Source organism: Sebastes fasciatus, chromosome 7, assembly GCF_043250625.1.
Source record: "Sebastes fasciatus isolate fSebFas1 chromosome 7, fSebFas1.pri, whole genome shotgun sequence".
Taxonomy (NCBI): domain Eukaryota; kingdom Metazoa; phylum Chordata; class Actinopteri; order Perciformes; family Sebastidae; genus Sebastes; species Sebastes fasciatus.
Window position 1 is genome coordinate 22,162,932 of NC_133801.1, and position 27,853 is coordinate 22,190,784.

The following is a 27,853-nucleotide window of genomic DNA, read 5'->3' on the forward strand; positions in this document are numbered from 1 at the left end:
TAAACAATGATGAGTGTTTGCTTTCAGAGTGTGTGAAATCAAAAACATACCTCTCTTTTGCCATAAGATGGTAGTTTTTCCCTGAATTTCTGAAAACAAAAAAATGAGCAAACATATTAATAAAATCAATAAAAATTAAGTGCAGATATTCTATCTTTATAACTTGATAATGGGTGCAGTCTACATACCAAAACATCTCTTAGTTAATTCTTATAATCACAGATTCTGTGTAGCGGTTTGGCAATAATTCAGTAATTCCCTCGAAATTCACTCAGTGGAATAATATGACATGACAATATTGTGACACTGTGACTAATCTGCCATGCAGTCATTTTGAAAATATTATTATTATAAAAAAATATTTTGCATATATAAGGAATATTATGATAGTATTCCTGTTATTACTGAGATATTAATTCACCATATTGCCCAGCCTTATTCAGATATTCCTTATTCTCCCCCACAGAAATCATCATGCAACTTTTTTTTTTTAAAATGATATGCATCTTATCTAAAAAGAATCAATTAGGTTGGACATCAAACCCACAATAAATGTCTGGCAGGACATTTTGAATTCTGTAGGCACATATAATCATTACATTCAACATAATGAAATGTTAGAGAGATGCAACCAAGGCACTGCCAAGGTCGTCAGGATTGAAGCCTTAGCTTTTACCGCTGTGTATATAAAGCGTGATGCTCACCAGCATTTCTTTGTACTTATAATCGGATTTCTTGCTCTGCAGATCTCTCTTTAAGCGGTCATCCAGTGATTCGTCTCTGACTACTTCCTGATATAAGTACTCCAGGTCCTTGTCTTTCCTTCTCAGTTTCTCTTTCTCCTCCTTCTCCTCCTCCTCGTCCTGCTGCTGCTGCTGCTGTTCGTCTTCATCCCACGCGTCCGGAGTCTCATCTTTAACGACTGCTGCAGAAAAGTAACTAAACAAAGACATCAAAGTGTGTAATTATACATAATATACCACCAGACAATATTGGTTGTTCTGTGATTGTGGAGCAGAGCACCATCACATATTAAACTATATTTTTAGAGCTGATTTGTTTTGCAAAAAGTTACCGTTGTGATTTGTGAGTTGCTTTCTTCTGGCCTGGAGTAACTTCTTCCTCCTCTTCGTCAGATTTCAACTCCATCTTCAGTTTATCTTCTTCAGGCGCATCCCCATCAAAGAAACTGCATGCACAAATTAAGAGTCTGGATCGTATCTAGCTTTCCCATTTTCTTGATGGTAAGGTCGAAATTACACTGTACAAGTCACGAACGGAATAGCTACGCAAGCTGTTCTTACCAATGACCACTGCTACTGGCAGCTGTCCGCCTGTTGTCAGACGTAGAGGCTCTTGCATCCCTGCCTTCCCTCCATGGACCGGGCTGATCATTTTGGACAGAGTTAAGCAGCTTGGTGATGTGCTGCTCTCTGGCCTCATCCATCCCGACCACCGCCCGCTGCGCACACACACATGAAAAGGGGAAAGTTCAGCCGTAACCTTGCAGTTAAAAACGATGAAATCCAACAACGATACAAATTGTTTAGTTATTTTTGCATTTCAGTGCTACAAAACTTCTGTTGCAGATTCTGTGCTATATAAATAAAGTTTGTTTGCTTCAGGGGTTGAAACCAAGGTTGCTTTCCAAATCGCATACTTTTTCTTTTTACTTTTAAGCTGCCCTTAAAAAGTATGTGCTGTTGCATGCAGTGCGCGCACACATACTACACTGTCATAACATTGCATCTTGAACTTTGACCCTCACTAGACAGAGGATTGTGGGTCAGATTAGCCAGAAAAGCATGCTGGCTTGCATATTGCAAAATACAGTAGGGACATCCTGGTATTGTTGGCATACTGCTTTTGACATACCATGTATTGGGACATACTAAATCCTTTTTTCTCTCACACTATTTAGTATTAGATCATCAGAAAAAATGAATTCAGTTTTATGACTCAAAGCTGAAAAACTTTCAGGTAAAGTGTCTATTGTTTAGACCAGGGGTCTGCAACCTGCAGCTCCGGAGCCACATCCAGCTCTTTAGCCCCTCTGCAGTGGCTCCCTGTGGATTTTTAAAAATGGAAATGAATAACTGTTTTTTGTTTATATTTTTATTTTTTTTATCATTGTTGTAGGTCTATGGTACGACGGAGTATTAGGGCCACATTGAGGGAAAAAAAAATCTGAGATTTCGAGAATAAAGTCATAGGTTTACGAGATAAAAGACGTAATATTATGAAAATAAAATCATAGGTTTAAGAGAAAAAAAGTAATAACATGAGAATGAAGTCATAAGTTTAAGAAAAAAAAAGTCGTAGTATTTTGAGAATAAAGTTATAATATTATAAAGTAGTAATTTTACGTGGTATTTTATTTTTTTCTCGTAAAGTTATGACTTTATTCTCGTAATATTACGACTTTTTTTTCTCGTAATATTATGACTTTATTCTCGTAATATTACGACTTTTTTTCTCGTAATATTCTGACTTTATTCTCGTAATATTACGACTTTTTTTCTCGTAATATTATGACTTTATTCTGGATATCTCAGATTTCTTTACCCTCAATGTGGCCCTAATACTCCGTAATACATTTGCATTTTGACCCTCACTGCATTAGACTTATATACTATATACTTAGACTATAAACTGTGTTACCTTCATCACAATGATCAAATGTTTTGCAGCTCCAGACAGAATTTGTTTTTCTTTTTTGCCTAAAATGGCTCTTTTGATAGTAAAGGTTGCTGACCCCTGGTTTAGGTCATCGTCTACCCACTAAACTGATCAGGAGACAAGATGTGTCAGGATCTGAGTGGCCACTTATCTGCAGGATTTTGGAATGAACCATTTTCCAATTAAGTCGCCTCACACTTTGCAGTTGACACCTGAGGGCAGGTGTTAATAACTAAGTGAGGAAGGCACTGTCACCTTTCAGACTCGTATGTGCTGAAGGTCCTGATCTCTGTTTCTAACAGACTGCTCAACACTATTACATGTGTAACAAGCATGCAAACAAAACAACATCCATACCGATCTGCGCTCATTCTGCTTCTTCCTCACGGCTCCATATCTTGCATACCACAGACCGATCTCACGACCCTTCAGGTGAGGAGGAGGACGGTCCCGTTGTCCTCCTCCTCCTCCTCCTCGGTCCTGGTCAGAGTCCTCTCTGTGTCCTCTCGATCCTCCTCCTCCTCCTCTGTCCCATCTCTCTCTGCTTCCATCTCTGTAGCCTCCACCTCCTCCTCGACCTCCTCCTCTCCTGCCTCCTCGTCCTCCTCGACCTCCATATCCATAACTCATAACGTCACCTTTAACCCGCGTCAGAGACCAGCGTTGGTCAGAATAACCAGTAACCAGTAGCTAAGCAACGCTGTCTAGTCGCTAATGGTAACGTAGCTAAACGTTGCACATATATATGTATTGTGGTGGATTTATGGAACAAAGACTGAAGTTAAACATGCGAAGCTGCACCTACGTTGCTACCGACAGCTAATTCCTTGATAGCTAACGCTACGTGTACATTTAAAGTGTTGAATCACTAGTTTTAACTCATATAAAACATCAACAACATGCAGATGCTTTCTGGTTTCCATCCGGCATGTCGCACAGAAATGATGTCAGAGTTTATTCAGCAGCGCTCCGTGTCTGTGATTGGTTGTTCGAGTTGATGTATAGATGTGGTGGTGTTTTACTCAGACTCATGTCTTTGATGTTAAATAACTCCTCAATACACAAATATAATATAATATATAATATATAATATATAATTTATAATTTATAATATATAATATAATATATAATATAATATATATATATATATATATATATAATATTATATATATATATATATTATATTATATATATATATATATATATATAATGTATTATATATATTAAGGAGTTATAGCAACATTTTGTTAGTGGATTGAGGAGATATTTAACATCAAAGACACATGAGTCTGAGTAAAAAAACACTACATCTACACATTCATTCCAATATATATATATATATATATATTTACTCTCAGGTTCATGTTTTACAAAATGTATACAAAAGTGAACTATTAGTAAACTATATAAAAGTAAAACTTGTGCAATTTTGTTTATAGTCTGTTTATTATTCTTTGATGTTAAATTCTCCTTAATCCACAAACACATGTTACTATAACTCTTTAAGATGTTTTGTAGGCTATTTTTACTCTCAGGTTCATGTACAGGTTTTGCACTTCCTGTTCATGTAATTTAATTCATATCCTTTCAACTTGAAATCTGCTTCCTTCTCAGAATTGAGCCAGGTTTCAGATATTGCTATGAATGGTTTTATGAATTGACCTAAGTATTCTCTGATGTTTTGCATATAAGCTTCTACTGTTGAAGTGAATAATTGACATTCCTTGATCTGACTTCACATTACTCTTGTTTTGTTTGTTATTATTTTGTATCTGTTTTTAATTATTTTTATGTTCGAAATAAAGTCTTTCATTCATTCATTCATTCATTCATTCATGTTTTTCAAAATGTATACAAAAGTAAACTACTAGTAAACTATATTGTAGCGCTCGCGGCTCCGTAGCACGGCTGGCTAGCTAGCTAAATGATGAGGACAAGGTGGCTGAAGTTTAACCGGAGAACGGGGTTTTATTACCCAATGATACAGGCTAACCCCGGGGTTGGAAGAGTGCCCAAAACAACAAAAGGCTGGTAGCCGAAACTAGCTAATCAGCTAAACTGGCCGTAACATTCGTGGCGTGTTCCTGCTGCCTTTCTTCTTCTGCCTCCTTCTTCTTCTCCCACACTCCTTTGCTCTCCCTGCCCCCTCCCCTCTTAATGAACCTGACTTATCCAGCTTAACTAGGGCAACATCTCCCCCCCATGAACTCCCCAAGTGTCTCTCTTATGTTAGTCCTGCAGGGTCGCTACATGCCCCCCCCCCCCCTCTAATTCCTCGTCCCCGAGGAAGAGCAAAGTCTTGAAAGCGACCCGGCAATCGCCGTTCCCTCTGCGACCTCCGGACTCCATGATCCCCCAGAGGAGCTCTGGGTGTGGCAGAGGCATTCCTTGGCACTACAGCACCAAGCGGTGTCACCACTTCTTCTTGAAGAACACCCTGCTGCTGCCTGGGTGGGTCTCTCCGGCGGCGAGGTGGCCTGGCTTGCGCTCTGGTAGGTGTCCCTGGGAAGGCTGGCTGCTGGTCTCCCCGGTACGGTGCCATCCTGTCCCGGTGCAGTACCACTGTGCGTCCTCTGGGTGCCAGTTTGACACGATAGACAACCTGCCCCACTCTCTCGACCACGTAGCAGGGACCAATCCATGCACTGTCCAACTTGGGGCAGCGGCCCTTCACTCTCTTGGGTCCATACACCCAGGCAAGGTCCCCAGCCTGGAAGTCCTGACCTTTGACATGGGCGTCGTAGCCGCGCTTTTGACGGACCCCGGCCTGTTGTAATTGATGCCGGGCAAAGCTGTGGGCCGTTTCCAATCGGTCCTGTAACTGGCTGGCATATTCTGGCCCAGCCATGGCGTCCGGTGCATCGGGTGGTCGACCATAGGCCAGCTCGGGTGGCGTTCTTAGCTCTCTGCCCAACATCAACAATGCAGGAGTATAGCCGGTGGATTCCTGGACTGCACTGCGGCATGCCATGAGGATGAGGGGTATCTGCAGGTCCCAATCACCCTGGTCTGCGGAAGTGGTGAGGGCCAGCTGGGCACTCAAGGTCCGCATGAACCGTTCCACTAATCCGTCGCTTTGTGGGTGAAGCGGGGTGGTCCTTGTCTTCTGGATGCCGAGCTGGCTACACATCGCAGTGAACACCTGTGATTCAAAGTTCCGCCCTTGGTCTGAGTGGAGCTGTGAGGGCGTTCCAAAGCGGCTGAACATTCCTTGCACCAAGGCCTCAGTCATGGTCGTCGCCTCTTGGTCAGGAAGGGGGTAGGCTTCGGGCCACTTTATAAAGTAGTCAATGGCGACTAGCACGTACCGGTTCCCTCTACTGGTACGGGGTAGTGGTCCCAACACATCGACTGCCACTCTGTCCATTGGTGCCCCTACACGATGCTGCTGTAAGGGTGCGCGAGACTGACCTTGGGGGCCTTTACGGGCAGTACAGGCATCGCAGCGGCGGCAGTAGTCCTCAACATCCCTCCTGCTCTGGCCCCAATAGAATGTCTGTCTCAGCCGTCTCAATGTCTTTGTCACTCCAAAGTGACCAACTCCAGGGGATCCATGATGCATCTCAAGAACTCCCTTGCGGAGATTTTTGGGTACAATCACTTGCCATCGTGGCTCTCCGGTGGCGGGCTCACGCCAGCACCTCTTCAGGACTCCTTCCTGCAGTTCCACTCCAGGCCATTGAGACCAGAGTCCTCTGACAGTGGCAGACTGGGCAACCACATCATCCCAGGGTGGCCGTATGTCTTTTTCCAGCCACGTTATGACCATTTCAAGATCAGGGTCCTTGAGCTGCAGTTCTCTCCACCCTCTCTCATTGTCGGGTAACAGAGCCCGACAGATCACCTTTCCAGTGTGTAGGTTTGCCGCTTCACGTTCTTCGGCCTGGTTGCAGTGGTGACAGCCCGGGGCACACGGTCGACGGGAGAGACTGTCTGCATTTGTGTGACTTTCACCAGCTCTGTGCTGTATGGTGAACTGAAAGGCCTGGAGTTATTCGATCCATCTGGCTACTTGCCCTTCCGGCTCTTTGAATGACATGAGCCACTTCAAGGCAGCGTGGTCCGTACGGATGGTGAACGGAAGACCACAGAGGATGTGTTTGAAATGGTTCACTGCGTCAACCACCGCTAAGAGTTCTCTGCGAGTGATACAGTAGTTCTTCTCTGGCTTATCGAGGGTGCGACTATGGTAAGCAACAACACGCTCGCCCTCCGGGGTCAGCTGCGAGAGTACAGCGCCAAGGCCTGTGTCGCTGGCGTCCGTGTCAAGGATAAATGGCAGCTCTGGGTCGGGTGCAACCAGCACCGGGTCTTTGCATAAGGCCTGCTTCAGCTGGTGGAAGGCCGCATCCTGATCTGGTCCCCACTTGTAGGGTGTGTCCTTGCGCAGTAAGTTGAACATGGGCGCAGCCACAGTAGAGAATCCAGCCACAAACCGCCTGTAGTAGGACGCTAATCCTAAGAAGGATCTCAGCCGGTGGACATCAGTGGGGGTAGGCCAGTCTCGGACAGCCGCCACCTGGTCAGGCTCTGTCATAATGCCAGCTCCACTGACTCTGTGACCCAGAAAGGAGACCTCCCGCTGCAGAAAGCTGCACTTCCCGGGATGAAGCTTCAGGCCCGCACACTTGATCCGCTCCAGTACCTCTCCTAGGCTCTCGAGTGCAGAATCAAAACTGGGCCCATGGACAAGGAGATCATCGAGGTAGACGAGGCAGCGCTCAGGGGGCACACCAACAAGGACCTTTTCCATCAGCCTCTCGAATGTTGCTGGCGCGTTGCACAGCCCGAACGGCATGGTGGTGAACTGCCACAGGCCACGACCCATGGTAAAGGCGGTCTTGGCCTTGTCCTCTGGAGCCATGGCCACCTGCCAATATCCACTCCGGAGGTCCAACGACGAAAACCATGCTGAGCCAGCCACATAGTCCAGAGACTCGTCTATCCGCGGCAGTGGATAGGAGTCCTTCACTGTTTTGTCATTCAGGGGTCGGAAGTCGACACAAAACCTCAATTTCCCATCCTTCCTAGGGCCATAACGACTGGTGACACCCACGGACTTTCTGATGGCTCGATAATGCCAGCATCCTTCATCTTTTGTAGCATCTGGTTTGCTGCAGCTTGGCGGGCATAGGGAAGTCGCCTAGGCCGCTGGCGGATTGGCCGTGCATCCCCAGTATTGATGGAGTGCTGAACCAAGTGTGTGCGACCCACATCGTTTGGGTTGGTGGAGAAACTGTGTCGGTACTCATGAAGGAGGTTCCAGAGCCTATCCTGCTGCTCCGAGTGCAGACCCTCACGATTCTTCTCCCACAGGTCTGGGGCCACATTTGCGGCCTGTACGACTGCAGGTAAATGTGGCTTGGTGTGAACCGCTGTGTCTGGGGTTGTGAGGTTGTCTTCGGACAGTGGCAAAAGGCTTTCGGTGAAAGGGGCCTCCCACTGAGGAGGATCAGGAGAACATGGTGGGTCCCCTTCCATTCCGTCGTCCCCAACTACCTTCTCGGTCATTTCAGGAATGAGGGAGTCATTCAGAAAGGGGATGGACGTCCCGTCCGGGAACGTAATGGTCTGTTTGTTGAAGTCCAGTACTGCCCTTGCACTACACAGAAAGTCTAGTCCGATTAAACAGTCCTCTTTAACTTCGGCGACCCAGACTGGCTGGCAGGGTGAATAGGCCCCCAATTGTATCTGTGCTTCACACCTCCCCAGCATGGGAGCTTCTCCCCCGGTGACTGTGATTAGCGGAAGATTGGTGGCTTGGGGCTGAGTTCCAGCCGGCAGGAGATCAGGGTGAAGGAGGGTTGCAGTCGAGCCTGTGTCGAGCAGGGCGTGAGTCAACCGACCATTAACCAAGGCGGGTACTCGGCAGCCATCAGTCAACAGGAACATTAGCGTCACGGATGTTAGCAACAGTAGCATACTCATCCTTAGCTCTGATAGTTTTGGTACGGGCTTGGTTGGTGCCCACATATGCATTATTTGTGTTAGCCGGGTTAGCATGGCTCTCTGACTCAAGAGGACTAGTCACACAACTCTTTGGTTCTCCTCCCATCCTGGACATAAGGCTGCCTCTAGAATTATTCAGGAAATGTCCAAAAGCACGCTCCATTGCAATGCTCATTCTCTGCATAAAGCCATCCTCAATTGTAGCTGTAATGTCTTTCTCTAACTCTGGGATAGACTTTGGTTGGCCACTCCTTTTACCTTCGGGAGCCGTCAGATTGGTGACGTCATCGCTTTCTGATTGGCCGATGCGCGGTCTTCACGCGGCTGCATTGTTTACATCTGCTCCTCCAGAGCATGGTCCGGGATTTGCGGCCAACTGGAACGGACTGTTTTCCATCACAGCAGGGACGTCAGTCAGCAGTGTAGCGAGCGGTGAGTGAGTTATCTTCACCACTTTTCTCCGTACAACCGGGCCATCATCTGTTGGCTCTCTCATTGGTGTTTCTGGGGCGTAGAAGTCCGACTTTTCAATCTGTTCAGCCATCTCGTTCCTCCGGCGGTAGCTAGCGGTGGTAGCCAGCTGTCGTGCGGGGAGTGGAGGCGTGGGGAATCCCACTTCTGACACCAGTGTAGTGCTCGCGGCTCCGTAGCACGGCTGGCTAGCTAAATGATGAGGACAAGGTGGCTGAAGTTTAACCGGAGAACCGGGTTTTATTACCCTATGATACAGGCTAACCCCGGGGTTGGAAGAGTGCCCAAAACAACAAAAGGCTGGTAGCCGAAACTAGCTAATCAGCTAAACTGTTTGCTCTCCCTGCCCCCTCCCCTCTTAATGAACCTGACCTATCCAGCTTAACTAGGGCAACATCTCCCCCCCCATGAACTCCCCAAGTGTCTCTCTTATGTTAGTCCTGCAGGGTCGCTACAATATAAAAGTAAAACTTGTGCGATTTTGTTAATAGTTATTATCAATACTGTATGTACTGCTCCTATTTTTATACGTCCTTCTATTTAAATGGTTCATATTTTATCACTTTGTTTAGCTCTTTTTTTTTTTTTTACTGTGTTAGCTGATGCATCTTGTTTTTTGCACTATCCCCTTTGCTGCTGTACACTGCACATGTCCCCACTGCGGGACTAATACAGGAATATCTTATCTTATCTTAACTAAAACTTTGATGACAGATAATTTAATAACAAGATCATTAGAGCTGCTGTGATTGTGGGCTCGCTCTGTTGGAAGACGGTAGTTGATGCAAGCTATAGTCTACTTTTAAGTTGACATTACCAAAATTAGAGCCAAATGTTTAGCATTGTCTTTTCCTTCAAAAAGAAAGGATCTCCAATGACACTAATTATGTACTGACTCTTAATCAGAGGTTTGTCATTGATCACATATATATTTTATTGATAGGGATCATTATCTTGAAACATTTTTGGCTAGGTTCAGTTGTTTTCTTTTTTTGTTGTATTTTTCACATTGTATAACACATAGTCAATGTAACAAATGTTCAAATTCTTGGTAGTATCACATCAATCTTTATTATTTATGCAGGACAGAAAGGTGGAATATCTTGTAAACAATAAAGCGTTGCTCTCAAAATATTGTTTACTAAAAAATGCACTTTATAAGTCATCTCCTGCATTTAAAGCGATTGAAAACTAATTTTCTTAGAAACATACTTTGATTAGTTCCCAGTATACTCTGTTTATTATATGGTATTTTCATATTTTATTTTCTCTTCATTTAACAGGGATTTTCTGTCAGGCATGTTTCTTTGGTATATTTTATTATCACACCATATCTGTTTGGTTTCTATAGACCATCAGACAAAAAAAAGAGACCTCTGGCTATTTAGGATTACTGGATTGGAAAAATGTATTTATTAAAAAACGTCCCACAGCTCTAAAAATCCACACCAGGGTATACAGTATATATGCCCAGACAGAGACGGTCAGAGCTGCAACTGCTGTATAAGCGGCTCATCCCGCTCCCAGCTCATCGGAGCATCAGGGAATGACCTCTTGTCTGGGCCTTAAAGGTTACAGCCAGATGAAAAAGATCTACCATGACTGTTAGACTGTATCACCTTAGGGCTCTGGCTCTGTTGTGTATTGTTGGCATTGTGGTGAATATCATCAGCAGATTCAAAGCATTACCTCACATTTAAAAAGTCTGCAGCTTTTCAGTTAAACTGTAATCTGTTCTAAAATAGGACGGTAATTTATCTACTCAAATTATGCGTTTAATAAACAATAGCAATCTATCACCCTCTAACTGAAAATGCACTGGCAACAATAACAATAACAACAATTAGTAAAACACTGCCTCTCTACATGACTTGCTTCAGGCTGAATGTCTTTAATAAACCATCTCTTAGTCTGAAAACAATATAGCAATACAATCAGCAGGTAACAGGCTCCTTTTCAGTCAATAATTGGTTCTGCATTGTTCTTGTTTCTGAATTTTATGGTGGCTAGTAATTACGCTGTTTTCTCATTTCTGCTCTTCACCCTTCACTGACTCTGTTTGTTTTTGAATATTCACACTTACAGCCAATAACAAATTGGATTGTACTCAACATTATCTGGTTTTAAATTAGCTGGAATGAGTGAAAGATGTGTTCGTTCCCCTCTCTCTCCCTTTCCTTCTGCGTTTGTCTTGTTAAATAAAAGCAATATATGCCCAATTAGTGCCATGCAGCATGTGGCAGAGACAAGAGAATAGAGAGAGGAATGAAAGATGTGAGTGTCATTCATGGGGTTTTTATACATGACGCCCATGAGAGGTTGCAGAGTACATCCCGCCCTCGAGCTCAACGTCGCTGTCATGAAATATCACGCATCACCACTTTTAAATCAACTTCTCTCCTTCACACACAGCAACGATACATTCGAGGTTGTGAAACGATCGATTTTTTAACCTGTGAAATGAAAAATTGTGCAGCATGTCCACATTCACGGTGTCATGAACCATTTTTTGTAATTAAGGAAATGCAGCTGCCCACACAGATACAGTGGAAGCCGATCATTTCCGGATGATATTAATTACTTTATTGTCATTTTTGTGTGAAAGATATACGCCTAGTTTATGGGAAATTTGTGTTCCAATCTGCATCTTGAGGAGTTTGTTTTCATCCGCTGTCTCACATTAAATCCATATCTGGCTCTGTTTGACAGAAATATATTCAGTCTTGTCTTTGAGCAGTTGAAAAATAAAAATAAATCAACTGTTGTCAGCTAAACTTTGTTTGAATTAGCAGCGACTCTCACGGTTTCATTCTTGTGAAATGTGTGAAGCACAATCAATATCTCAGCTGGTGACACTGACGGGAACAGGATTGAAAATGAGCTAAGAGAGTAAGCAAGGCAGGAAAATAGTGAGAAACTAGGGGATGAAAGTATAGAGGAACATGCTGAGAATGAAGCTGAGATTTGTGAGGAGGGGGATAAAAGGCTATCAGGGGGAAAGGACTGCTCGGTATGCTCTAAACCGCCCTCCCCCTCTCCGCACAGATTCTTCTGCACACCTTGTTGTCATACCCTCAGGGCTACACCTCCGATGCATACAAATGACCTCTGACCGTAATGAATCATTTAACCAAGATGAAAAACCTCAGATGAAAAGCATCATGTTTTAACATTTGGTGTTTTTTTTTTTTTTCCTCCTCTGGCTTAGACTTCTCAATAATAAATGCCATTCATTGATGGTGCATGTGTTGAACCGGAGGTCTCGAGCAGTGCCATTGGTGCTACGTTTTGATGCAGGCTTACCTCCACCTTAACGCTTCGGCACAATCAGAGGTTGGAGGAGTGGGAGGAGAAAGTCCTTGGATCAGAGAGAAATGATAAAACTTTAGGACTAGCTGCTGGCCAAAGCCTTTGATAACTACAGTTTTTATATAATTTCACTTTTTGTTTTTGCTGCTTTATACCCTTCTCTCAAATTCTCTCCTGCTTTCCTACTATTTGCTTTACAGTCTACTCACCTTCCACAAAGACACATCTCTAAATGTCTGCACAAACACAAAGATTAAATATAATTTGTTCCTTAAAAAACAAGAAAATGTCATGTCTTTACTGCTGGCTTTATGCCAGCTCAAACACAGATAAGTGCATTATAAAAAGACCCTTACAGCTGTTGTGGATTAGTCATATTACTGTCATCCTCGGGGCATAACAACCAATGACTAACTATCGGTCAGTCTCTTTAAGTACAGTTCATTATTGCACTTTATTTATTTAATCTGCAATGAAGAATCCCATTTTGAGTAGTTTGTGTTGCAGAATTAGTCCAGATGGTTGGCACGACTGAGCAAAGAAGCTCTTGTACAGCTATAATATACAACTCTCAATTTCTCACAAACAAAGCAAATGACAGTTTTATTGATCACATGGATTTATGAGAACGCTTGACCAGAAGCTGAACTGTTTGAAAGTGAGAATGAGCAGATGATCGAGTCACTTCCACTCTGTTAGGCTGCGAAGATGAAGCTGCGCTCTCAAGCTGAAAACCTTTGGCACCATTAACAGCTGAAAATGATTGACATTGAACACAACTATACATTCCTTATGATTCATACACCTGTACATTATTTTTTTCTTTTTTTTCGCCCGCGGGAGACATTGCAATCCAGTTAGAGGCAATTTTCTGGTATGAATCTTTAATGGCGACATTCTTCAGGAGGATGGAACATGACTCGCTGAAGGACAATTCAAAAAGCAAATGCAAATGAAGTCCACAAAGTGTTGTGTTCAAGTAACCAAACGGCTGACATTTAAAAGACACCATCATGAAACAAACTTAAATAAATATATATATATATTAAATAGCCTATTTTACTGCAATTATATACACACACATGTACATGTGCATAAGTAATGGGTATTATCTGTGAAAAAGAATAACGATTTATATGCTTCTGACTGTCCATGTCACCGTTCAAAAACAGTACTGAAATAGGCATATATATCTGAACATTTTATCCCAGTCCTTAATGTATGCATGTATTCAACAGAAAGTGAGAGGCCCCGGTGGCTCGCTGATTGGATGGGCAGTGAACTGAGCCAGCAGAGAGATGATCCCCCAGAGTGGCTCTGAAATGTACATTCATATGCTGCCTACCGTAGTAAAATATTCACACTGTCACTCAGTTAAATTGCACTAAATGTGCATGAGGCTAGAAAACTGCTCTGCATAAGTATCCCCCTCGACCTCTTCTTCAATAATCACTTGCACTCTCCCTCCTCTCCTTTCCTTTTTATAGTGCTCTCCCTGTCTGTCTTTTTCATTTGATAGTAGTAACATTAATTGTGTGAATACATGATGGACATAGCACCTGGACGCAAAGGAAAACACACCAAGAAATATTAAGCAGAATAAACACATTCATATAAAGGAAACATGTGAATACTTTTGGTAGCTGACGTCACAAACCGTTACTCTCATACCCTCGTCCTTACCGGCGAGGCTACCTCTCACACACCAAAAAATGCACAACAACACACACCGGGATGAGTCAGACACATGGGTCAAGTGACCCCTCCCCTCACCGCTGAGTCACCGGTGACGTAGTCTACGGCAACGGCTTCATATCAGACGTGTGACTACAGACCTCGGCCCCTCCTTTTCCACGTCGAAGTGAATCTATCTATTTTAGATCCGTGAAAGGATGCCATATGGTGCCAGGGATACAGATGCTCTGCTGGAATACTGTTTCTCTCTCCTACCTTTTCCTTCCTTTCTCTCACACTCTTGTTTACCCCAATTCACAACCACTTCTCTTCCTTTCACTGCTAATCTGTCTCTATGTACTCTACACCCAGGTGATGTACAGTATTTGCTCTGGTGTTGCTATCAGAGGAGGAAGCACAACAGACTGCTATAACAGTCTTGAGCTAAGTCTCTATTTGGGTCACCTAGAGCGTGGGGTCCGGGGACCCCAAGTGGTCTGTGGCACTCTGCCAGGAGGTCTGTGAAAAGTTTTCAGATTCATTAATTTAAATGATTATATCTTTTTTATTTTTTTCTTTTTTTTCTTACAAAAGGCTTTATAGTTCAACGAATAATTTTATAATTTTTGAATCTACATGTTCACCCAGGAGGCCGCTGTTAATGTCCGGTGTGAAAGTAAACGTCGACGTTGCACTTTTTACGTACCGCTGTTTTGCGTACCGTTGGTTTGCGTACCGTTGTTTTAAGTACCGTTGTTTTACGTACCGTTGTTTAACGTACTGTTGTTTAACGTACCGTCTACGCATCGTTGTAAGGGCTTTGTTGTTTATTTATGTAGTTACGTTGTTATGGTTGTTACAGTTGTTACGTTATTATTTTACCAAAAACCATAACGAAGTAGTTTTGTTGCTTAAACCTAACCAATCATTTCACGACATTAACCACCTATCATTTCATTTTGCATTTCTGCAAGCGAGATATGAGGCTTATATGAAACGTAATAATGAAACGTTTTTTGGGTTCACAAAACGTTGACAATCAACGTAACCTGTGGTTTGCAGAAACGCACAATCGCATCAACATTTTTTCTGGCGACTGGGTTGGTATAATAGTTCATAGATTACGTTCTAATCTAACAAATCTGTACCTCTTAGAATCTGCAAATATATGTTTAATACATGTCTAATACCTTTTTAATACATTACTCGTGTTGTTCTTTCCCATAACTAAGACTATAGAAGTGTGAAAAACAGGCTGTGTCAAACTATTCCAAGATACATACAGGAGGGGGCCCCGGTATTTTCTCTATCTTGTAAGGGGTCCTTTGCTGAAAAAAGATTGAGAATCTCTGACCTAGAGTGGTGATCAGAAAGAAGTAAATATGGAATGATTAGGAAATTTGTCTGTAATCCTTTGCTGTCAGTTGGGCTCTTTCAACCTCCTCCTCCTCCTCCTCCTCCTGAGAGACACGTTTTTGTCATCCTGTATGAAGGCTATGTCAGTCTTCCCTCTCCCCAGTTTGCTTTCTGTAAGCCTCATTGAGCAGCTGTATTTCCTCGCGGTACCCTGAGGTCTCCTGCGTCTGCCGTCGGCTGTTCCGTCGGTGGGCCTCCACAGTGTCAGGTATAGTGATATTGATGGTCTCCGCCTCTGGGTTGCCGGCGCTGGGGATGAGCAGAGAGTAGGAGGCCGTCTCGCCCAAGTCGCAGGAGACAAAGCGGTTTTCCCTTCGAGAGTAGCGCAGCGATGGCGAGCGGGTGTGGGTGGACGACTGGCTGATGTTGGAGATGATGGAGACGCTGTCCATGGCCTCCTCGTTGTCGCAGATCTCCAAAACCTCGAGGTGGATCTTGACATTGGTGTCCCCAATGCCGGCCATCCCCACGCCGATCTCCATGCCCATCCCCACGCCGCTGACGGTCACATCTCCAGCGTGGCCTCCTGACGCTGGGTCGTCTGCGCTGGGCTCGTGGCCGACTGATTTGGAACGATACACTTCCACCTTTCAAGAAGAGGCAGATTTATGATTCGAGTTATTCATAAACTGTATGGGGTTACAATTTAATTCAACTACAATATTTGCTTAATTCTGTTAACCCAATGTCACCACAGGGATCCCTCAGGGCTTATCATATTTTATCTTGGCACACAGTGTATACTGTGTCTTATTTCACTTTATGTCCCATATCAGGTCATCCAACAGATTTGTTTTAGGGCTATTCAATTTATCGCTACTCCAAAATCATTCCAACTATATAGTATTATCCCCAGATGCCAAAGGGACATTTACAAAGCCTATTTAAACTAGATGTTTTTGACAGTAATTGATAGTAATAAAATTAAATTGTTAAAGGAATAGTTCGACATTTTGGGAATTACATTAATTTGCTCTTTTTGCAGAGATTTACATGATTGATATGACATATCTGTGTGTTAAGTATGCAACCAGGAGGAGATTCACTTAGTTTAGCATAAAGACTGAAGGCAGAGTGAAACAGCTGGTCTGACTCATAGACTGTATATAAGAAGTGGACGTAGTCACAGTGACGTCACCCATTGGTTTGTGGACTGCCGTTTTGAGGCCTCGAGTTCAGCATTTTGGCCTTCGCCAACTTGTTTTTTTGCAACCAGAAGTGACACGAGAGTGTGTAGCTAAGTACAACCGAACGCTGAATAAGATATTTTCAGGTGGCCAAAATGTTATAATAAACTTTCATAAACTGAAAACACACTGTGAAAAGTACAGTTGTAAGAGGAAAATGCGGTAACCCTAAAGCATCCCCTGCTTTATGGTCTATTTGACTCTATATGGGACCATAATTTACTAAATAAACATCATGCTGTATTGAAGAAGACTTGAAACTACCCATTGAGACCATAAACTCATGTTTACAATGTTTACTGAGGTAATAAATCAAGTGAGAAGTAGGGTCATTTTCTCATAAACTTCTATACAATCAGACTTCTTTTTGCAACCAGAAAGAATTAGATTAGAAAGAATGCACTTCTGCATTGGCTTCACTTTTCAGACCCGGAGGTTGCTCACTGGTCTGACTCTCTCCAAAGCTCAAAAATACCAGCATCTCTACTGTAAAACCACAACTTGTTTCCAAATCCTTTGATAAATTGCTTCTAATTAATAGTAATGGAACCCTAAACATTTTAGAAGAGTCTGCGCCGAGGGGCCATTTACCTTCTTGGCATAGTTGGGGGAGATCTTGAGTCCATCGCTGCTGACCTCGTAGGTGGAGAGAGAGAGGGTCTTCCCCGTGGGGGAATGCAGAGACACGGTGCCCTGAAAGGCACACAGGGGGATTGACAGACCACCTGCTGACCGCTGCATATAGGAAAACCAATGACAAGAGCAACATAAAGTTCAGTCAACATCCAGCACAACATCTTTATTTATGCATTAACCTAGCAGGTCTCATTACTTGAGACTATTACGATGCGTATTACTAAATTTCCTCTTGCTGCTCATCATGTTATTGACAGGAAGTTCAAAGCGTAATGGCCCTTTTGCGTCCAGTCTCCTTTGTTCAAACTAATTGAGCTGAGATCGTGTCCGCGTTGTCAAGGGCAGGGAGATGAATGTGTTGACTGACCATTTCTATACCAAGAGTTAATGAGGCTTACACATGAGAGGCCTGCCAAACAGCACTCTGCCGGTAAAATGAGAATAGGGCTCTATATGCTTACGAGCTGCCAGAGTCCTTTTAGGCACACAGCAAAAAGATCTATGTGATCTATAAGCTATTTAGCCCTTATCAGAATTTTTAATAATTTAATCTGGATAATACAATTTCAGTGTATAAAGCATCAATCAGATTTATTATCACTTCGCCATCATTTTTAAATTAGAGGGCTCATTTATATCACTCACATTTTTAATCAGATTTCAGATTTTTCAGTCATATGTTCATATTGTTTTCATAGAGATTAATTCACCACGCAGTACATCAAAGTGAGCCTCTGTCAACATTTGAGATATTGCTGGCAGAGGGAAAGGGGAAGCGTCCTGCGGTTAGACAGTGGGGAGACTGCGGCAGGTCCCATTAAGCCCTCTAAATTATTTAGATTAGTTTAATGTAATGATCTGATTGTGACTATGACGCATAATAGACACAAAGAGGATGTCAATCTCTTGTCCTCCCTGACTCTGTCTGTTTTCCTGTCATTGTCTGCATCATTGTAGAGAGAGAGAGAGACATTGTCAAGTAAATCAAATACAGAAGCCATCAATGTGGGAAGTGCATTGATGGATGTGTGTTCTGGGTATATTCACAACACGTACTTATTTTTATAACATGTAATGTTGCCAGTCTCTAAATCAGTTCACTATATATAAAAACCTGCATGACATGAATGCAAACATTTCCATTTTGCATTACTTTTACTGTATTGCTTTTGCAGCATGGCGCTATAGATGGCAATGAACCGGTTGTAATCTTCGGTCAAGACAGAAATATCTCAACAACTTTTGAATTGGATTGCCATATGGACTGTATATCAGAAGTGGACGTAGTGACCGTAATGTCACCCATTGGTTTGTGGACTGCGGTTTTGAAGCCTCGAGTTCACCATTGTGTTCGTCACCGTCTTGTTTTTATTGCAACCGGAAGAGACACGAAAGGTTGGAGCTAAGAACAACTGAACGCGGAATAAGATATTTTTAGGCGACCAAAATATTGCAATTAACTTTCATGAACTGAAAACACACTGTGAATGGGTTAAAGTTGTAAAACGAAAACACAGACAACTTTCAGACCAGACAACGCCGTGGTAGCGACCTGTCAGTCACAAGGTAGCCACGCCCTAAAGCATACCCTGCTTTATGGTCTATTTGACTCTAAATGGGACCATAATTTACTAAATGAACATCATGCTGTACTGAATACTTGAAACTAGCGAGTGAGACCATAAACTCATGTTTACAATGTTTACTGAGGTAATAAATCAAGTGAGAAGTAGGGACATTAGACCTCTATACAATCAGACCTGTTTTTGCATCCCTTGCTGGCTACTGGAAAAAGTGCAAGTTTAAGGCACTTCCAGCATTGGCTTCACTTCTCGGACCCGGAGGTTGCCCACTGGGATTGCCATGAAATCTTGTAAAGACGTTCATGTTCCCCAAAGGAAGAATCCTACTGATTTTGGTGATCCCCTTACTTTTCCTCTAGAACTACCATGAGGTTGACATTTTTGTTTGTTTTTTACTTTTAGTACATACTGCAGATGCCCTTACAAAGTATGTACTGTTGCATGCAGTATGCATACAATTGGAACGTACTACTTTGTCATAACATTGCGCCTTTGACTCTCTTGCTCATATATTCGCTGTGCAGAGGATTGTGGGTCAGAATAGCTAGAAAAGCATGCTGCAAAATGCGACCCGATGTAGTACATCCTGGTATTTTTGGCATATTGCATTTGATATACTACATCTTTTTTTTGGCATACTAAATAGTATGGTAGTATGGGTATTGGAACGCACAGAATAACTGCAAAACATCAGCATGTTAGCATAGTTGTTGCATGGCTGTGGACTCTTTTTGTACCTATAACACTTGAATGAAGTATAAACATTTACCACCTATTTTATACAAGCAACACTGTCAGGTGTCTGTTATTGATGCATATAAATCCTGGCATGTTATTGATTCTTGTTGTGTTATTTTTCCTATTTTCCCTGTCCATTCCAAATCAATAGTTCTTTTTCATCCTCCACCTTGTAGCCTATTGGCGAGAACAACATCCATTTACTGTTTGGGATGTGTTCTCAGAAGGGTAAACAGGTTCCAGTTCCCTACATCTGAATGCACATTACATCTCTGTTTCCCCTCTGGGAGAGAGGGCTTATGAACGCGCCCCCAAGCTCTGTGCTCGCTAGCAGAGAGCATAAAGTCACAGAGAGGGTAAAGATGTCTTTAAGCTCTAATTCCACTCCTCCCTCCCCCGAAGGCCAGAGGGGCTGACAGTAAGGAGGATAGACGCTGGGTAATGACATCTGGCCTGCTAACGAGGACCAAAACACAGACAGGAAGCGCTATAAATCCCAAACTATTTAGGCTCTGCTTTCATCTGGCGTTTGGGTTTGTGTGTGTATATACAGCTTTATGTCTTTTATGACTGTGTTTGGCAATGGGGAAGCTTGCTGGATCCGTGTAGCTTCATTTTGTTCTTTTTTTTTGTCTTTGCTGTTTGTTTGTTTGTTCCATTATGTGTGGCTGCACGTACACACTGTATACTGTACTTGTATATACCGACCCCAATCAATGATAAAAGCCTAAGGGAGCACAATATACACAGTTTGCTACTGAGATGTAGGACACACACACACAAATATATACACAAGCTGGCAGTGAGCATCTCAGACTTATACATGATGCAAAGTGAGTGCCAGGGCTGAGCCGTAGATGCATGCTCCATGGATTTCGCACCCTCTGGTGATTTTCAACCCGAAACATTTCAGACTTATAAGTAGAGCAGGGACGGAGATGAAGAGAGTGTGTCGGTGCGTGTGCACATGCATGCACGCATGTTTCCGCGCCTGTTCATGTCCCAGTTAGTTTTTGGAAACGAGTTCATGGTGTCATTGCTCTAACAGTCACAATTACTATGCTGACATGCAGTTTAAAAGGTAGCTAATGCCTGTGGCTGCTCTGCTGTTTCTCTGGAACAGAGTGAGGCTGCTTTCTCAACCGTGTCTGGTGTCTACAATTCCAGGATATACCTCGCTTTAACAATTCAATTGGGTCCAACAAAGCACAGAGAGAATTAAGCTTCTGGTACAAGAGAACAGGATGTCAACAACAAAGAAAGAAATGGATTAAAAACGGATTAGTGGATAGTGATCCATGTGCATGTGGCAAGCTGTCTTGAGCTGCGTTGTTTACATTTAGTACGATTCTAGAGCAATATTGAGTGACTGAGCAACATTTTTTGAGCACAACTTTGGCAGACAGATAATGCTGCACTATAGATACATATATATAGACAGCATGTTTTTAATTTAGGGCTGTCAATCGATTAAAATATTTAATTGTAATTAATCACATGATTGTCTATAGTTAATCACAATTAATCAATTTTTTTATCTGTTCAAAATCTACCTTTAAAGGAGATTTGTCAAGTATTTAATAATCTTCAACATGGGAGTGGGCAAATGTGCTTGCTTTATGCAAATGTATGTATAACTTTATTATTGGAAATCAATTAACAACACAAAACAATGACAAATATTATCCAGAAACCCTCACAGGCACTGCATTTAGCATAAAACACATGGCAACAACAGCTGTCAGTGTGTCAGTGTGCTGATTTGACTATAACTTGCCCCAAACTGCATGTGATTATCATAAAGTGGGCATGTCTGTAAAGGGGAGACTTGTGGGTACCCATAGAACCCATTTTCGTTCACATATCTTGAGGTCAGAGGTCAAGGGACTCCTTTGAAAATGGCCATGCCAGTTTTTCCTCACCCAACAGTTTTGAACGCTATTTATGACGATTATCATATGATCCCAGATCTTCACTCCAGCTTTAAAGCTGTGCCCGCTAAAACATAAAAATCATAAGCTGCGTTAACGCGTTAAAGAAATTAGTGCCGTTAAAAGGAATTTGCGTTAACACGTTTATTACCGCTTTGACAGTTCTACTTTAATTCAGCTGAAACATGATTAAAAAATGTCTTTGTGTTGAATTTCCCCATTCAGTTTTCATACCAAATCACAGCTATGCACAAAAACATTCACGAGCACATAAGGGCGCTAACCTTCAGTAGCTAAATCTCATTCATACTGATCTTCAAACTGTAAACGCCGCCTTTGAATCCCCCATAAAAACCACACGACTCAAGCAATGAACCTGAGCTGAGCCTTGAGAGTCGGTCTGATGATTTTAGAGTGAGGAGCAGCAATGAATGAATATTTTGTTTTGAAGGACAGGCTGACATTTGTTACGGATAGTATCTTGATCAATTGCTCTATTAGTCAGAACCCATTGATGCTTAGCACAAACACAAGATGTGCAGAGAGAGGAGAGGAGATTTTTAACCATTTTATCTAAATCACACGCTCAGCTCCCAGTCTGTCAGCTTGATCATAAAGAGGCATATTCACAGATGCGGAAAAAAAGCCCAACAGACCAACAAACAGGAAGTCAGACAGGCATTCAGATGGACAAAAATGCACAAATAGGCACCCATTTCTCTAAAGCCTGGTTATGTAAAGACTAGTCCAACAGCTGTGTGTCTCTGTTTCTCTGCACAGGTGCGCTGCAATAAGACAGCATCTAATTTCCCTTTGAACAAAATGTGAACACAGAAAGGGAGATTGAAAATCCATTTGTTTTATGGTCCTGAGATGCTAATCACTCCATCTCTAGAGTGCATCACCATATGTTGCAGTTGTTTGGTAGGGCAATAGAGTGTGAGTGTGGAAAATCAATTAATGCCAGCCATAAACCACCTAAGAATGACAGGTACAAATGGCTTAATTTAATGTTTCAACATCAGTTTAATAAACTCTGGACAAGTGGCGTACCTGTCTCGGTGTTCTCTCTGATTTGCTCCTGCACCACTCCCAGTCTGTCAGCTCGATTTTCCGACAGTCCTCGTGCGACAGCCTCCTCTCTGGGCCCTCAAACACAGATGACGTGTCAGTGAGATTGAGATGATCATGATCCTGGAGATGAGTGGAAAGCGAAGGGACGCAGCGGAAGTTGTCGTCATCTCCGTGGTCCTTGTGAGGGAGTGGAGGGCAATCGGCCCTCGCCTCTCCTCCACCGGCCTCCAATGGAAGGTCAGCTTGAGAGGAGCTGTCCACGGGACAGGGGGTGCTGAAATCAAAATCAGGCCCCAGGCCGGAGAGCCCACCACTTTCCAGTGCATCAAGCCTGGCGTTAGGGAAATCACAGTTAAAGAGGCTGTGATAAGCCGGCTTCTCAAGGGGTGGACTGTCATGAGACGTGGTGGCGTGGGACAACTTGTAAACTCCATAGCCTTGCTGGAAAGAAAGGTTGAACTCAAATCTTCTTTTCATTGCTGTGCAAAAAAAGATAAATTCATTACACCTTTAGTGCCCTTTCCCTCTATATCACAACTTCATTATGTAAAAAACACACTTGTTGGTGAATAACTATAACCTCATGGTTTACCTGAGGGTTCCTCCGTTGGATCCCGTTTGCAGTTAATGAAACAGCCACATGGCATGTGGATCCAGCGCTCAGACAGCACGAATAATGGAGTGACCGCGGGGGCAAGCAGAGTGAGAAAGAAGCTCAGCGCCTCCAGGGACGAGCTGCGTGCGCTCACGGCGTGGCGCACCAGCACCAAAGTCTGTGAAAGAAAGGGGGGAAGGGGAAATTAATTCACTGAGGAGTCCGTGATTCAATATGCATGAGGGAGACACATGGAAATAAAGCCCATAATGGGATTTTTTGCTTTTCATTCTCCTTTGTTTTTTATTAAAATATGTATATAACAATATAAGAGAGGTGTACTGTGTATGGGTGTACTAAATTGAAAATGAATGTATACATTTATATTGCTTATTAGAGAATGAAAGGCCTGCAGTGTTTCTATGACTCAGCCATTGTGGCCTTGCAACAGGTTTAGCATTGTGCTCCTATTGACCTCTACATTTTTTCGAGAAAATTACATATCTGTAAATGCAAACACAGATACAAAGAGTGGATATCTAAGGAAGTTGTATTTATTGTATTTCTGATCAGTGGAATTTTTTGGCATTTTCTGTGTTAATCATATCCAGGGCTTTTGCTCATTTTCAGTGTTGCAAGTTTGCCAATTCTGTTTGTCGATCATTGTCTGCTAGTTGGCTGCACAACATTTATCACCTAAAATTTTTTTTTTCTTTTTTTTTCGGGCAAAGACAAATGTTGAAACAGCACAACTCACTGTGTGGAAATCATGGAAGTTGTTTCACAATGCAACCCAATGAATGCTGCCCTTTAGGTGTTGACTGAAAGCTGCAAAATACTGTTCTCAAGGCCGTCAGGGGGTGTTCATTTAATGGGAAATTGGTTATAATTAAATAATTGACTGACTATTCTGACTTAAGATCCCATATTGTGTTACTTGTGTCCACATTATAAACTCTTACAGCTCATAGCCTATGCAGAAAACAAACAAAAAAATTGTGATTTGATTTGGGGATGTATGGCATTGACATGTTTGGCAGCCATGAGTTTCTAGTTGGCTGTTGAGCACTTCTCTGACATCTGTTGCCCCTATACGGGAAACAATTTACTCCTTCTATCTTCTTTTGGGTAGAAAGTATATCATTTGTTGACCCTCAGGACCTATAGTTCTGCTCACCTTCCACATTAAGAACTTAAATCACCTATAAGTAACATCAAAAGTTGGGTGAGCTTCACTGGAGCGAATAGGAGGTGAGAGGTTGTTCTAATATAATGAGGCAGTTCCACTTCATGAATTTTCTGTCAGTACAAAAAATAGGGCATACCATTCCAACTATAATACTTAAAATATGGAAACAAGTTGGAAATAAGTACAAACATAACTCAACTGGTATAAACAACTGGTATTCATTTTTTTTATTCTAACGTTTTTAATCTATTCTTTTGTTATTATACTGTTTAACTTGCACCAACAAAACCAAAGCAAATTCTTAGTGTATACCTCTTACACCTGGCAATAAACACGATTCTGATTCTGATTATAATAATAATTTGAATTCTATTAGATTATGGTTTTGGCAGGGAATCTGCTGAAAGTTATCACTTTTGGCTTCAAACCACTGTAGCATTTAGCTTTTTATCACTGCTGCTGCTTACCATCATTGGCATCCATAAAACAACTCGGACCAACGCCAGGATCATGGAAAAGCGCTTTTGCGCAAACACCACCGGTGTGTCCCCTACAGCAGCAGCTGTCCTCCTCTGCTGTCCGCTGACGGACACCGGAGACAGACAGCTGTCCTCTTTGTCCCTGAGCTCCGTCGTCCCGCAGGAGCTCGGACTCAGCTCGTTGTAGGCACCGAAACTTTTGTTCAGGCTGTCCCGGGAAAAAGAGGAGGAAGGGAGAAGATCACCACCATCACCACCACCGCTCAGTCCTCTCGCCATCTCCACATAGCTGCATGGGGTGTACAGCAGAGTCCTCTGGGGCTCCCTGGAGCACAGCAGCTGGTAGGTGAGGGAGATGAAGAAGAACAACAAGCCGGAGAAGCACAGGGAGTATAAAGAGAGAAGCAGCAATGCGTAAAAGCTGTCGCTCTCCGGGAAACAGCCGAGAGAGGCCTGCGTAAAGCTGCCCCATCCGCACAAAGGGAGCACACTGACGGCCAGGCTGAGCGTCCACACACCGCCGATGAACCACATCACTCTGAGAGGCCTGCGGACAGACTGGAGCACTCCGAATCTCTTGGTGACATAAAAAGTGTATGCTGCTATGAGGCAAGCTTTCATGTTGCTGGAAACCCCCTGGAACACGTAGAGAAGTCCAGATAAAGCGCACAGGATGCCTCCACCTCCACCTCCAACATCTGTCTCCCACTGCAGGAGCATGAACAAGGAGAGTGGGACAACACTGAGCAGGTCGTCCACCGACATGGAAGCAACGATAAGACACAGGGAGGTTTTTTTTCTCCTCATCCGGATGAGAGAGAGCAGCGAGTACACACCTCCGATGAACGTAGCCGCGGCGAGGATTACGCACAAGCCGAAGAGCAGCAGGCGGATCTGCCTCTCCTCCATCTCCGAGTCTGTCTTCTTCTCGTAAGTGGCCGTGGAGAGGTAGCTCTGGTTGGGCGCAGGCGAGCTGCTGAGGAGGTGCGTCGTGGACATTTTTTTCCAGTGAATTAACTTTTTTTAGTTGGTCAAATCGGACTCATTATCTGGTAAAAGTTTACCGAGCTGGAAAAAGATGTGAGGATAGATGGCACAGCATCTCTTAAAAAAATAAAAATCACACAGTGGAGATGATGATGATAGAGACATTTGGGTTTTATATCCGTCTCAGATGCTTGGATGAGCCTCCGGGTACAGTGCTGGCAGGCATTTAGTGTCCACCGTTTCAAACCGCGCAACCAGAGCACCTTTTCGTCTCCAGCTGCTGATTTTACGCGCTGTCGTCATCATCGTTTCCTCTCCACTGTAGTCGTTTGGGGTTGGGCCAAAACGCTGCGTATTCTACTATACTACTACACTCTCTGTGTAGAATCAGTCCTATAGCATCAGGCTGCGTTTTCATTTGAGAATCAGAATCGGAATCAGAATCAGAATGGTGTTTATTGCCAGGTGTAAGAGGTATACACTAGGAATTTGCTTAACAGTATAATAACAAAAGAATAGATAAAAACGTTAGAATAAAATAAGAATACAAAAAATTTAATTTCTACCAATATACAATATACAAAAATAAGCTATAAACAAAAATAAACATGATATAAACAGATAGTGCAAATATTGCCGGTGTGCAAACAATCAGGTATCAGAGGGAGAGAGAGAGGGATACAGTAGGAGGGTGGTATTGAGAGTGTATGAGAGAGGGGGAGAGTCAGTGTCGGCGGGGCAGTGTGTGTGTGTGTGTGTGAGAGAGAGAGAGTGGGGGGTCGACCCTCTTCCTCAGGTCATGCCAAAAACTATTTTCAATACCTTTTTGGGCCCTAATGTAGTCAGGGGACTAAATGCCAGGGCTAAACTAATAATGGAAACATAAATTAGATAAGATTTGAATCCGAGATGAGTTGACGGTGGATGCTCTCTGAGTCAGAATTGAAAACAAAGTGAGGCCAGTTTACAGGAAGTGCATGTGTGTCTGTATATTTAAAGCTTCAGTAGGCAGACTGAAGCTCCGGCTCTGATTGGTTGTTTTCTTCCGGTCTGTGAAATCTTGCAGATGCCATTAGGAGCACCGAGGCACATTATTTTTTTTCAGATTACGTCTCATGCTCAGGAAAAAGTGACCTTTTTATAAAAAAAATACTTTATTTAATCATATTTGCTCCAATTCTACCTACTGCTGCTTTATGTTATACTACCGTCGAGTGGCGCAGCCCTCATAAGGCGGGAGGGCAAAGGACACGTTCAAGGCAATGAAGTAAAGCAAGTTATCCTTGCTTGACTCATCCAAATGGACACTAGGAACAGTATATTCACCTTGTTTGTCACCAGAAGCGTGTTGTCATGTTCTGGCTTTGCCAGTCTTTTGTTATTAGTTATGTTTATGTGATTTTGGTTTGTGTTTGGTTTCTTTTATATTCTCATTCCAATGTTTCCTGTTTTATTTTGTAATTCACTCCTCCTGTGTCTTGTCTGGTTTTACTTCCTACCTTTGTTTGTTTTCCCGCCTTTGTTAATTGTCTGCCCCGCCCTGATTTGTTTCACCTGTGTTTAATCAATGTCCTGTATTTAAGCCTGTGTTTTCCCCTCGGTCTTTGTCGGTTCGTTGTCTCTCCAGCCCTCCGGTTTGCCTGTTACCTCCTGCCCTGATCCTCGTGTTTCCCTGGTTTGTGATTTTTTGGTTTTGTCTTCTGTTTGGTTTTTGTTGTATGTTTCTATTTGTTCTTTTGTACTTTGTTCCCCTCCCTGCATTTTGGTTGTTGTTTAGATATTCAGCTTAATATTATTAAAGCTCGCTTTTATTTAAACTACTTTTCTGCTTGTAAACTCTGCGTTTGGGTTCCATGGTAAATTCACACTCCTCACATGACACGTGTGTTTTAAACGATAATTTAATGGATGATTAAGTTGTAATTAAAATAAGCCGGATAGTTTTATTAGATACAA

General features: G+C 42.9%; 3 protein-coding genes across 3 annotated transcripts in view; 1 reads left to right on the forward strand and 2 right to left on the reverse strand.

The window, feature by feature from the left end:
• dhx36 (DEAH (Asp-Glu-Ala-His) box polypeptide 36) overlaps positions 1–3,634 on the reverse strand; it is a 29,920-nt gene extending 26,286 nt beyond the window's left edge. The window contains exons 1-5 of the mRNA XM_074642267.1: positions 3,037–3,634; positions 1,305–1,462; positions 1,076–1,189; positions 705–939; positions 51–89 (exon numbers count right to left, since the gene is read on the reverse strand). Of these exons, the coding sequence (XP_074498368.1) occupies positions 51–89; positions 705–939; positions 1,076–1,189; positions 1,305–1,462; positions 3,037–3,309 (819 nt within the window). The 5' untranslated portion in view covers positions 3,310–3,634. The remainder of the gene's footprint in view (positions 1–50; positions 90–704; positions 940–1,075; positions 1,190–1,304; positions 1,463–3,036) is intronic.
• A 5,284-nt stretch (positions 3,635–8,918) lies between these two features.
• Positions 8,919–27,853, forward strand: part of LOC141771715 (neprilysin-like) — a 79,419-nt gene continuing 60,484 nt past the window's right edge. The window contains exon 1 of the mRNA XM_074642270.1: positions 8,919–9,060. Coding sequence (XP_074498371.1) covers positions 8,934–9,060 — 127 coding nt within the window. The 5' untranslated portion in view covers positions 8,919–8,933. The remainder of the gene's footprint in view (positions 9,061–27,853) is intronic.
• On the reverse strand, positions 13,182–26,663 carry LOC141771714 (putative G-protein coupled receptor 149). The gene is made up of 6 exons (XM_074642269.1): positions 24,899–26,663; positions 23,240–23,420; positions 22,627–23,126; positions 17,277–17,420; positions 14,444–16,085; positions 13,182–14,411 (listed from the first exon to the last, which is right to left on the reverse strand). The coding sequence occupies exons 1-5, from the start codon at positions 25,907–25,909 to the stop codon at positions 15,582–15,584; spliced, it is 2,340 nt and encodes a 779-aa protein (XP_074498370.1). The 5' UTR covers positions 25,910–26,663; the 3' UTR covers positions 13,182–14,411; positions 14,444–15,581.

Coding starts and splice junctions, on each gene's coding strand:
- LOC141771714 (XM_074642269.1), bottom strand. CDS start 25,909: ATGTCCACGACGCACCTCCTCAGCAGCTCGCCTGCGCCCAACCAGAGC. Junction 17,421..22,626: donor CAGAGAGAACACCGAGACAG/GTACGCCACTTG, acceptor TCCTATATGCAG/CGGTCAGCAGGTGGTCTGTC. Junction 16,086..17,276: donor CCCCCAACTATGCCAAGAAG/GTAAATGGCCCC, acceptor TCTTCTTGAAAG/GTGGAAGTGTATCGTTCCAA.